The sequence below is a fragment of the Ylistrum balloti genome, unplaced genomic scaffold, assembly GCF_031769215.1.
Source record: "Ylistrum balloti isolate Yb309-2 unplaced genomic scaffold, AGI_CSIRO_Ybal_v1 Utg370198, whole genome shotgun sequence".
Lineage (NCBI taxonomy): Eukaryota > Metazoa > Mollusca > Bivalvia > Pectinida > Pectinidae > Ylistrum > Ylistrum balloti.
In genome coordinates, this window is record NW_026782174.1 from 355,598 (window position 1) to 369,302 (window position 13,705).

Consider the following 13,705-nt stretch of genomic DNA (forward strand, 5'->3'; position numbering starts at 1 on the left):
TTCTTATATGTATGTACATATACATAAAAATCTCATTTCTCATCAGTATCTTCATCTTTTGTGTCATTCATCAATACCAATCAACATATTTTCTAATAAAAATATCAAACCCATTTAAAATTCAAACTTCCTGAATTTTTATTTGTACCTAAAATGATGCCCCATCAACTAAAACTCCCACAGTTTTGTGATAATCAGAGCAACAGGAATTTGTAGATTGAAATATTAGCATCCACCACGAACAGTTTTGAGGTATCAGCAGTAGCCACGTGAAACCAGGTTTCAAGTAACGTCTTCATTCTGATCACAAAATCTAATGCAAATTTTTATATCAGTGATACTCATCACGAAATTCAACTATTAAGTGGATCATCCAGAGAAACCAGCACTTATCAGAATATCCACAGTTTCATGAAGGACATAAGAAGTAGACATTTTTTTGACATCCTATGGTTTCTGTGATATAATCACTACCAAAATGTCCTTCAGTATTGTGAATGTCATCAGAAGCAACCTTGACATCAATGATGTCATCAACACCTGCAGGACGCCCAGCAGTAACGACTCTGACATCAGGTATTTCTATGATGTCATCAGTCGTTAGCAGATGTCGACAATCACCAGTTTCTAGGTTTCCCTCAGTAGTTGCTAGGGCATTCCTTAGGATGGACATAACCAAAGATGTTTAGTTCGTAAAGGGAGGTAAGCACAGTGAAAAACACATAGATGATGAGGAGCACTATCCCATATGCTTTGGTTAAACGCCACTTGTTGAGGTGGGTAATCAAGAGAAGTAAAAATACTGTGGCTAGCAGAGTGAATGAGGAGTACAAGAGACCTGTAAATCAAACAACAAGGTAGTATATACATATATGATACAATTGTCTGTGCAAACATAATATATACAAAATCATTACAAACCTGCATTTAACATAATATAAAAATCATTAACAGCCTGCATTTAATATAAAATTAACGAAAATCATTAACAGCCTGTACTGAAACAATGCAACACATAATAACATTATAAATGGCAGTCTACACGAATTAATGTACCAACATCACAAACATTGCTATAGCAACAAAACCCGGAATTAGAGATGATGACATGATTTCAGTTCAATTTGTATTTCTACTCATCTCTGATCTCCAAGTCAATAAATTTACTGTTTTTAATTATCTCAAGTTCTGAAGAATTTGTTTTTATTTTTTGGCTGATAAAAGCTGATTTGCTTGCAGGATAATATCTTATGATTAAATTGTTTAGTGACACCTTCAGAGTTTGACCTTGACTCACCTTCACTGTAAACCTCAACAGGTTTTCCCTTGTTGATGATGATCTGTAGTAACCATGGTACCCCCATACATATAAGTATATCAAAAACGTTACTTCCTACAGCATTAGAAACAGCCATATCTCCATGACCTATGGAAACAATGTTAATCTACTGATTACAAGTGACATTAGAGCCATGTATACATACATAAACAAAAGATCTAGAGGATGTTGGTGTCCATCATTGTTCTTCATTTGTTCTTTAAAAGCTGGACTTTTTCCTTCCTTTATCTCCTTTTCTCTGATTGTGTTCTACAATGATAATCTTTATCAGCCAAATCCAAGAAGTTCCAAAATCAGTAACACATAACTATGGATAAAGGGGAACTTGCAAAAAAAATTTGAGAAATATCTATGCAGACTTTTCAAGAAATAGTGAAAACCAACTTTCATAAACAAAATCCAAGATGGCCACCTATCAGTAAGTTATTTTTTCTGATCAGTCCCACAATTAAATGGGCATATTTAGGGACCAAAAGGGGCCTATAAATGAAATCTCATAGTATTTCTTAAGAAATAACGATAACAAACGATTACAGTCAAAATCAAGATGGCCACCTGCCATCCGTTTTGTTTTCAGGATTAGTCTGAAAGTGGGATAATGCATCAAAAAAGACCAAACAGAGCCTACAAATGAAATTTGAAAAATAATAGTCCAGGGCTTCTCAATAGAGAGCGGTAACCAAAATTGTTCATGGAGAGACAGATGAAAGACAGATGCCAAATGATGGACAAAGGGCAATGTGAATCTCTATCTGATGATGGTAGGCTAACAATGAACATATACAACCAAACCTTGTTAACACTGGGTCTTGTAACACATTGTACTTGTGCTGATAAGATCATGCTATGATAACGATGGTGATATATATATAATATTATCTAACATATTGTTATATAACTTGTGCATGCATGTATACATTTATGTAGAAATTGAAATGCTGCATTCAAATCGTATATATATATATGAAACTATTGTTCTTAGTTTTGAGTTTCTGTGAGTGAACCTGGTTTTAGCAGCCACCTGTCTTAAGCACCCAATTACTGTTGGGCCCTTGGGCGACCTCTTAATGTAGGTTTAACTGTATGTATACTTACCCTCTCGTACTACAATTAGACTAGCTATTACATCTGGCATGCTGACCCCAAAAGCAATGAAAGTGAGGCCCATGACTGTATCAGGGATGTCTGCAGTGTATCCTGTAATATTAGAAAGTTTACATTGTATCAAACAACTGAAGCTCATTTCTGAAGATATTGAATACTATCAACAAAATAGGATTTTACAGGCCTTTACTTCGTCTCCAACATAAACTGGTCTAGTCTCCAGTTCTGAAAACTTGAATACATTTCAGTAAAAATTAGTATGAAACTAGATATATTTGTAAATAAAGTCTGTTATTTTTACCTAAATAGATATAAGATATATTTTTTATTCTTAAACTGAGTTAATTACAGTAAATTAGACTTGCAATAGATTTATTTAATACAAAAAGTTGTTGGCAACTGCCAAAGTCCTAGACCCTGAGTTAATACTCACCTATAACGGTTATCATCCAAACCATTATATATGATAGGATAGTTAACCAAATGAGACACATGATGAAAGTGACGATAAACCAGCGCCTCCATCGTGGTTGACGACAGTCGGGTATAGATATAAATAACACTACTTTCAGTGGTACAGCTATAACCCACAAAGTTTTTTTCCACCAGACATCTGGCCATGCGAACACAGACTCTGGTTCTTCATTGTAATTAGCTAAATTGGTAAAAAGAAAAGTGTCAGTATCAGTCATTCATACCTATGCTTAAACATGTTTAAAATTACAACAGGTAACACTGCTAAACTACAACAGGTAACACTGCTTAATTACAACAGGTAACACTGCTAAACTACAACAGGTAACACTGCTTAATTACAACAGGTAACACTGCTAAACTACAACAGGTAACACTGCTAAATTACAACAGGTAACACTGCTAAATTACAACAGGTAACAGTGCTAAATTACAACAGGTAACAGTGCTAAATTACAACAGGTAACACTGCTAAATTACAACAGGTAACAGTGCTAAATTACAACAGGCAACGCTGCTAAATTACAATAGGTAACACTGCTAAATTACAATAGGTACCACTGCTAAATTACAATAGGTAACACTGCTGTTTTGGAAATTATACTTTAATTTATTAAGTCCATTCCTGGTAATTAGTCTACCCATACATATTGCAGTTTCAGAAGAAACACCCATGAAATTATAGCATGGCACCATAGTAAGCCTACATTCAGTTAATGATAGTGTGTTGCCTGGGCTTACGGACCCGGGCTTACAGACCCATAAACATGATAAAATAAATTTACTTTTATCTGACTTTTCTCTGTCTTTGGTGGGGACTTTACATAACACTGTATCAGAGAGAAAATTTTGGACAATGCTTCTTTTTCTAATATTGTTGAAGATTCATTAAAAAGTAAATGTGGGATACAAGAATCAGTTTTATAACTTCAACTATTATTACAGTAATCTACAGCAATAACATCCTGACAAATTGTCTTGACATTTAATACAATATATACAGAACAGGCAAACACGAACAAAGATATTTAATCGGCGGTCAAAGTTGTAGAAATAGAGATATGATAAAATATTAATTGATGCCATGTAATATTATCAAACAACACTAGTTACAGTTATCATTTTCCACACTGACATTTTATATATGATTTTCAAATTTCAAACCAATAGGAAAATAAGGCTCATGCTACAAATATGAAGTTAGTTTTTGGAGAGTTTTTGAAATTTTTGGAGAGGAAAATGTTATGCTATATCTAGTAAATCTACTGGAAAGGTGAATACACATATACACTGTACAAAGACACCAGTTCCAGAAAGAAAATTATTATTAGCTCAAAATTGGGGGGGAAATTAAAAATTAGCACCTGGAACCAAGATTAACATGCACAAAAAATACTATTAAGAGACTTACATTACAGAAAGTCAGAATAGTTTCAAGATATTTTCAAATTTTTTTAGTTATGGTTAAAAACAGAAGAGTGACAGTACAAAATATCAAAAGGTGAACTACAAAGATTATCTCCCCTGATAGGAGTGCGTACATTTTTTGATAGAACAGTCAAAAAATAATAATACATTTTGGAGTATAAGAATGTTATGATATCTAAACCTTTTTTCAACACTTTTGACTTGATTTATTGTCACCGTTTCCTTTCATCCAAATTCCTGCAGGGTACTTGTGCTACAAGCATTTAAAAATATAGAAATATGAAATAACTGTCATACAGATAATACGAAAATGAAATATGAAATTCCAAGCTAAGTAAGCTTAGCTACGAAAAGTATTAGTTTTATTTAGATAATCTTTAATGTAAGGACAAATAAATTCTTTACGTTGTTGTTTAGTATCACAGACTTGTTTATATAAACTGTAGACGGACCTGGGGTTTTGTACAACTGTTTATACTGAGCTTTTGTTGGTATAGTGTATTATATATCATTACACAACACTTCACACTGTAAGTATAAGAGAGTTAAAAAAAAAACATGATTCAGAATACTTTGAGGAGTACAGTTGAACTTTCTGGAGATAAAGACCTTGTGCTATACACTCTAATACGGACAGACTAATGCACACAAAAAGAAAATGGCACAAAATAAATAAGAAAACTGGATGTCAAGATTAAAATTGAAGTAACTACAAGTACTGGAATTGAATAAAATATAAACTTTATTTCTATCTTAACAATTGGGAAACAAGCTTTAAGCTTATATTAATCATTCAGTGCAGACGAGAAGTCTTCTTGTATGAGGAAACCAGACTACCCAGGGAAAACCTATGTGGTCAGACAGGTGACTCCAAACGTATTCACCATCCTGCTGGGAATTGAACCCCAGACACCTAGTTGAAAGACATGTGTGTTACCACTGCACCAACCCGGAATAGTCCATGTGTTTTATATTTTGTATTGTTACACCAGGTCAAGTCTAGCACCTACTGCAAAGTTCTGTCCAATAAGTCACTGGGTACACAGTAGATCAGTCCTACATGGTTTTATCACACAATTAACATTCACAGTATATAGTATAACTATGATTGAAATCATGCAGGACTTTGTATATTACATTTCTGATAACACAGTACTCTGGTAGTAGTGACTACAAATAGGCAGCTTTTTTACACAGAATTTCATCAATAAAACTTAAGCAGATTTTATGATTGCTAAATCAATGAAGTTGTCCAACAGATGTAACAATGTACAAAATAAAGTAGCAGATGGCAAAAGGTATGAAAGTACAATATGAAGAAATTCTACAGCTGGAACATCTGTGCAGCTACATTTTCACATTCAATATATGCGGAGTTATGTCCCCTTGAAGTAACAGATTGTTTTTCTTATTAACAGTACTCTGTATACTCAGATCACTATCGGAGAGCATGATGGTAAAATCTGCTGACATCAGATATTTCTTGAAACGTATCATTTCAAAGGGATATAAGACTTTAAAAAAAGGTGATATAGAACTGATTGTTTGTCAACAGCCAAGATCTTTTTGAGGCACGGTCTCCTTATAGCAGCTGGTTGTTACCTCTTTGAATAACATTATCTGAGGCCCATCACAAACCAATTAGTGTTTTGCCCAAGGACACAATCACAAAAGTACATACTGGTTCATTTTCTAGTTTCCTGAAAAACACAAACCACGATGGGTAGGAAGCATTGAACAACACTTTCAAACCTTCACCTAAGGTTGCTTAGGCAGGCGCTCTACCAAATGAGCTATCATGGTCCCAGATAAGGAATTGAATCTTAAACCTTTATCTTCAACTGGTAACAATAAAGCTGTATACCAAATATAAATCAATTATTGGTATAGGAATAACAGCAAAAAGGAAAACCTGAGGTGGAGACAAAAGAGATATAGACAGAAAGAAAACCTTCAGTCCTCTGCAATATCACTAGTAAGACCAATAGCTCTGTCACATCAGACCAAATATCACTAATAAGGCCCATAGCTCTGTCACATCAGACCAAATATCACAAGTAAGACCCATAGCTCTGTCACATCAGACCAAATATCACTAATAAGGCCCATAGCTCTGTCACATCAGACCAAATATCACAAGTAAGACCCATAGCTCTGTCACATCAGACCAAATTTCACTAGTATGACCCATAGATCTGACATCAGACCAAATATCACTAGTAAGACCCATAGCTCTGCCACATCAGACCAAATTTCACTAGTATGACCCATAGATCTGACATCAGACCAAATATCACCAGTAAGACCCATAGCTCTGTCACATCAGACCAAATATATAGTAAGACCCATAGCTCTGTCACATCAGACCAAATATCACTATTAAGACCCATAGCTCTGTCACATCTTATCAAATATCACTAGTAAGGCCCATAGCTCTGTCACATCTTATCAAATATCACTAGTAAGACCCATAGCTCTGTCACATCAGACCAAATATCACAAGTAAGACCCATAGCTCTGTCACATCAGACCAAATATCACTAATAAGGCCCATAGCTCTGTCACATCAGATCAAATATCACTAGTAAGACCAATAGCTCTGTCACATCAGACCAAATATCACTAATAAGGCCCATAGCTCTGTCACATCAGATCAAATATCACTAGTAAGACCAATAGCTCTGTCACATCAGATCAAATATCACTAGTAAGACCAATAGCTCTGTCACATCAGACCAGATATCACTAGTAAGACCCATAGCTCTGTCACATCAGACCAAATATCACTAGTAAGACCCATAGCTCTGCCACATCAGACCAAATTTCACTAGTATGACCCATAGATCTGACATCAGACCAAATATCACTAGTAAGACCCATAGCTCTGTCACATCAGACCAAATATCACAAGTAAGACCCATAGCTCTGTCACATCAGACCAAATATCACTAATAAGGCCCATAGCTCTGTCACATCAGATCAAATATCACTAGTAAGACCAATAGCTCTGTCACATCAGACCAAATATCACTAATAAGGCCCATAGCTCTGTCACATCAGATCAAATATCACTAGTAAGACCAATAGCTCTGTCACATCAGACCAGATATCACTAGTAAGACCCATAGCTCTGTCAAATCAGACCAAATATCACTAATAAGGCCCATAGCTCTGTCACATCAGACCAAATATCACTAATAAGGCCCATAGCTCTGTCACATCAGACCAAATATCACTAATAAGGCCCATAGCTCTGTCAGATCAGATCAAATATCACTAGTAAGACCCATAGCTCTGTCACATCAGACCAAATATCACTAGTAAGACCCATAGCTCTGTCAAATCAGACCAAATATCACTAATAAGGCCCATAGATCTGTCACATCAGACCAAATATCACTAATAAGGCCCATCTGTCAGATAGACCAAATATCACTAATCATAGCTCTGTCACATCAGATCAAATATCACTAGTAAGACCCATAGCTCTGTCACAGTTTAAATATCACTAGTAAACCCATCACTCTGTAAGACCAAATATCACCCATAGCTCTGTCACATCAGACCAAATATCACTAGTAAGACCCATAGCTCTGTCACATCAGACCAAATATCACTAGTAAGACCCATAGCTCTGTCACATCAGACCAAATATCACTAGTATGACCCATAGATCTGACATCAGACCAAATATCACTAGTATGACCCATAGCACTGTCACATCAGACCAAATATATAGTAAGACCCATAGCTCTGTCACATCTTATCAAATATCACTAGTAAGACCCATAGCTCTGTCACATCTTATCAAATATCACTAGTAAGACCCATAGCTCTGTCACATCAGACCAAATATCACTAGTAAGACCCATAGCTCTGTCACATCTTATCAAATATCACTAGTAAGACCCATAGCTCTGTCACATCAGACCAAATATCACTAGTAAGGCCCATAGCTCTGTCACATCTTATCAAATATCACTAGTAAGACCCATAGCTCTGTCACATCTTATCAAATATCACTAGTAAGGCCCATAGCTCTGTCACATCTTATCAAATATCACTAGTAAGACCCATAGCTCTGTCACATCTTATCAAATATCACTAGTAAGACCCATAGCTCTGTCACATCTTATCAAATATCACTAGTAAGGCCCATAGCTCTGTCACATCTTATCAAATATCACTAGTAAGACCCATAGCTCTGTCACATCTTATCAAATATCACTAGTAAGGCCCATAGCTCTGTCACATCTTATCAAATATCACTAGTAAGACCCATAGCTCTGTCACATCTTATCAAATATCACTAGTAAGACCCATAGCTCTGTCACATCTTATCAAATATCACTAGTAAGACCCATAGCTCTGTCACATCTTATCAAATATCACTAGTAAGGCCCATAGCTCTGTCACATCTTATCAAATATCACTAGTAAGACCCATAGCTCTGTCACATCAGATCAAATACCACTAGTAATAATATCACAGCTTTAATAAGCCAATACCGGGTATTAATCTGAATATTATGTGTTGGTCCACTGGATCTGACAAGGTTTTCTTTGGACATTTAATCCAAGCAAGTTTAGTTAATGTACCACACCAGGAATGTTATGCTCCAGATCTGTTCCAGACCAGTCATGCAGCCAACTAATGTTATTCTCAAATACATTTCATTAAAAATGCCCATGATAAAGATTAGTTTTCAGAAAAACATACAGTTTAATTAAAAGTTTGTGTATTTCAATTTCAAACTCTTCCCAGATAAAAAGAACATTAAGTTGAATATTGCAAGTCTTAAAGTCTAATAGGATAGCATCTGACTGAAGAGCAACATTCATCTTCAAACAGAAAGGATGAGGAATTATGTAACTCAGGATCAACTCAATATATCTTCTAGTAAATTGTTCTGGCAGTAACAGTAATTACCTGTTTCTGAAAACGTCTACAACTTTTTCAATGCTGACTGCTGTCTCTCCTTTTAATAAGATATAAATGGGTTCCTTTCAGAGACTTTAAACAAAACTTTCAACAAGAGGCTCACAGGGCCTGTATAACATTGATTCATCCAAACTGAAGGAAAAGGATTTTAAGGTGTCAACTAAATTTGTTTAAAATACTTTCATCTAAAGAGAAAGATATTAAAGTTACAATCCCCCCTCCTTCACCTCCCTTCTACTGAGTCCACCCCTGTGACCTGTGACCCTAACAGGGTCAGACCTACAACTTACACAAAATTGAGTTCCTTTCACCCAAGGTAATTGACCAATTTTTAATGAAATCTAGTCATTTCTGGAAAAGAAAACTTCAAAGAATTTGGTAAATTTCCCCTATCCATCCCTGTCACTGCTGTCCCTGACCTCCCATTTATACAAAATTTAATCCTCTTCTTTGACAAATGCTGCTGCCCAATTCTGGTAAAAACAAAACATCTTCAGTCCAACAACAGAAAAATTTCAATTCTTCTCCTCTATACCACTTATGTGGACTACGTCCTCTCATCCCTGGGGTGGGTGAGGTTAGACCTATCTTTTATACAAAACTGTGCCAGTATCATCGAAGTTCAACTAAAGATGGTTCTGACCAAACCTGGTCAAAATACCTTCATCTCAACCCCAACAGCAGAAGGATATGAGGCTTTTCCATTATTTTTGCTCCATTATGAGAAACAACCCATAATATAACAGATAACACAGCATTGTAACAAAAGGCACATAATACCAATATACAAAACACACACATATACCATATTTTACCGCAAATAAGCCCCCCCACCCAGTTCAAGAAGACTTGTCAAAAGAGGGGAGGGGGCTTATTCGCGGGCAATCTCCCTGTTCTTGGATTTTTCGTCATAAGGAACGATAACTTGGTCTATCTGTCATCAAAAATAACCCAAAGACGAAAAAAGGATCAGTAATTTTATTAACAATATAACAAAATACATTTTATTTTCATCATCGTATTCCAACGCTGAAACATTGTTTCCACCGGCGTAACCATCCATTGGAGGCTATAAAGTTGTCAATGCAGAGTTGGCTGGCGAGTTTTCTCCCCTTAGAATGCAGCTGATAATTGAAGACGGCTCGACCCTTGGCGTGTTCCTCATCGAACCAGTCGAACACAGCATCATCAAGCTTAATGGACCAGGGCGCTGGGTTGGTGCCAAGCTTCTTCTTCTTGGAGTCTGTTCCTTTCCCATGGCCAAAGAGTTTCTCAAAGTCTCTGTCCCACTGTCTGACGAGTTTCCTGTCGACGGAGAAATCTCTTGCTGTCTGATGGAGATTTCGGCCATTGTCACAGAACCAGTTACGATGTCCAACTTCTCCTTAACTGTGTAACGTCTTCGTGTAGCATGCATGATGATTTGAGTCATGGTTGGATTTTTACTCTCTAATTAACGACACTGATATGGCTTGGGACTCAACGTTTCAAAGTCGTCAAAGCGACACTGTGTTGTTTTAGCGTGTTTTGAGCATGGCCCTCTCGCTGTGATTGTTAGCTAATTATCACAAGTTGAAATAAAAAATAAGTGGACACCTGTGAACACTAAAAAACAAGCCCCTAATGATAACACCTGGCAATTAAATGTAAGTACTGCTTTATCGTTGTAAGTGTTGATTTTTTGTCAAAAAAACGGGAGGGGGGGGGGTGGCTTAATTGGGAATACCCCCCTATTCCTGGCAAATTGGAAAAAGTGGTGGGGGGTGGGGGGGGCTTATTTGCGGGAGGGGGCTTAATTGCTGTGAAATACAGCAACACAACACATAACGCCATAACACACAACACATATATCACAACAAATATAATAACACACAACACATAACACACACAACACATACAACACAAAAACAAATATAATAACACATATAACACAACAACTATAATAACACACAACACATATAACACAACAACTATAATAACACACAACACATATAACACAACAACTATAATAACACACAACACATATAACACAACAACTATAATAACACACAACACATATAACACAACAACTATAATAACACACAACACATATAACACAACAACTATAATAACACACAACACATATAACACAACAACTATAATAACACACAACACATATAACACAACAACTATAATAACACACAACACATATAACACAACAACTATAATAACACACAATGCATATAACACAACAACTATAATAACACACAACGCATATAACACAACAACTATAATAACACACAACACATATAACACAACAACTATAATAACACACAACACATATAACACAACAACTATAATAACACACAATGCATATAACACAACAACTATAATAACACACAACACATATAACACAACACATATAACACAACAACTATAATAACACACAACACATATAACACAACAACTATAATAACACACAACACATATAACACAACAACTATAATAACACACAACACATATAACACAACAACTATAATAACACACAACGCATATAACACAACAACTATAATAACACACAACACCTAACAGACACAACAAATCTTCGTAACAAACAACATTAAGATCATTACTATGCCAAATATAATTTACATTTTAGTATGAATCCAGCAAAGCCAAGCACAAAATATTAACCAAGCCCTTAAAAATAAAATCAAATACAATATATGAATATTTACCCATTTTCACAGCATGACCTTCACCGGGATCATCTGAATCAGAATCTGTTAGAGCTGTCAATTCATCTGCTTAAAAAAGAAATGCACCACAACATTAACCATAATTAAGAATTTTAAAAACCAAACTTACATAGATGATTGGAATACAATTTTTACACCATGATAATTTAGGCTCTGACTCTCCTGATCCATTGTTTGTACAGATGTAAATATGTCTGATTGTAAACCCTATACGTATACCTGTACTCCAAGGCTTTGTTTTGTACTTTGTTTTGTTTTTGTTTTATCCATTACAAAAGTCCTTTGTTTACATTAATGACTTGGACAATGGATATTATTTGGTAGTGCAATTTCAGTAACGATTTGAGTTTTATTTCTTCAGTCATTTAAAGTCAAACTTTATGTGATGGATATTTTCTATTGAAGATAGCAACAATGTGTCATTTTTCATGTTAAGAGATGAAAAAAGAAGTAAATCTGTACCCAATTGATTATTTCCTTGTATTTTTCAAGATATTTACATCTTCAATAAGACCTGCAAATATAGAGGACCAGACAACATCCCTAGGAAGAATTAAAGCTGTGTAATAGTTGACATGTTTCGGCATACTAGGTATGCTGTCCTCAGAATTCTTCCTACCAATGTTGTCTCGTCCTCTATATTTGCTGTTTACATATCTTTGAACCGGACTCCTGTATTCCACTAGGAATCCATCCTAGGAAGACTGCTGATATTACTGAATCTACCAGACCGGATCTCATTTTCTTTGTATTTTGTGTTCTTCTATTAGAACTGTAAGTCAGAGGCTGAATTAAACCTGATCATGCCTGTACATGACAGGTGATGCTAAGAAATAAATAAAGGGGCATAACTCCCTGGATAATTGCACTAGTTGTGGATTTTGTGTATTACTTTCTTTGAAATATATTGTAGGGCAATAAGTTCACATAATCAAATGATCTGTTAAACAGTTTGATTGTGTATTGAATTATAGTGTACAAATATATGCACACTTACAAGATAAAATATTTTGAAAAATAAAACAAGGATGTAGTAATTCATGTCAACCATCAAAGAACAGAGATGAAACATTTGAAAAGGAGAGTTAAGTTTTGGAAAAAAAAAATAAAATGAAAATTCAACAACAGAAATTGGCACTAAACTAACTTCAAAATAGAAGCTCTGTATATACCTGATAAAGTCTCTGACATACTATTGGCATTTTGTATTACAGCCCCATTGCTATTGGCATCTCGCAACTTGTCATAAAGGACGATGGATTCTGGTTCTTTCTTGCGTACTGCTGCCTGACCACACCAGTTCATCTTTGGCACAATCCATGCCTCTAGCCTACTATTGTAGTACATTATCACTATATACACGAAGTAGAAAAGCACCAGGCCTAATGCCTCATACCTGTAAGTAACAAGCAACACAGAGAAATATTCAAAACAAGCCAAACAAGCCACAGAAATCAGACATTCTGTAGAAGGAACAGATATTTTATTACTAAAATAGCAGGAATGAGAGATTAAAAGCACAAGAAATTAAATACAAAAAGAGCAGGTCAGATAGGGTACCTCCACTTCCTCCGTTTGTTTTGTTAAATCATTGCATCTTATTAAAAATACATCACATTTGTCCGGGAAGATGATTATTGCTGGATGGTTGAACTACAAAAAATCTAAAGGACACAGTTTG

The 13,705-nt window shown here is 35.4% G+C and overlaps 1 protein-coding gene across 1 annotated transcript in view; it reads right to left on the reverse strand.

Moving 5' to 3' along the window:
• Window positions 1–638: 638 nt before the first annotated feature.
• LOC132551460 (sodium/potassium/calcium exchanger 4-like) overlaps window positions 639–13,705 on the reverse strand; it is a 60,928-nt gene continuing 47,861 nt past the window's right edge. The window contains exons 6-11 of the mRNA XM_060215600.1: window positions 13,197–13,420; window positions 12,004–12,069; window positions 2,877–3,098; window positions 2,435–2,536; window positions 1,298–1,426; window positions 639–838 (exon numbers count right to left, since the gene is read on the reverse strand). Of these exons, the coding sequence (XP_060071583.1) occupies window positions 639–838; window positions 1,298–1,426; window positions 2,435–2,536; window positions 2,877–3,098; window positions 12,004–12,069; window positions 13,197–13,420 (943 nt within the window). The remainder of the gene's footprint in view (window positions 839–1,297; window positions 1,427–2,434; window positions 2,537–2,876; window positions 3,099–12,003; window positions 12,070–13,196; window positions 13,421–13,705) is intronic.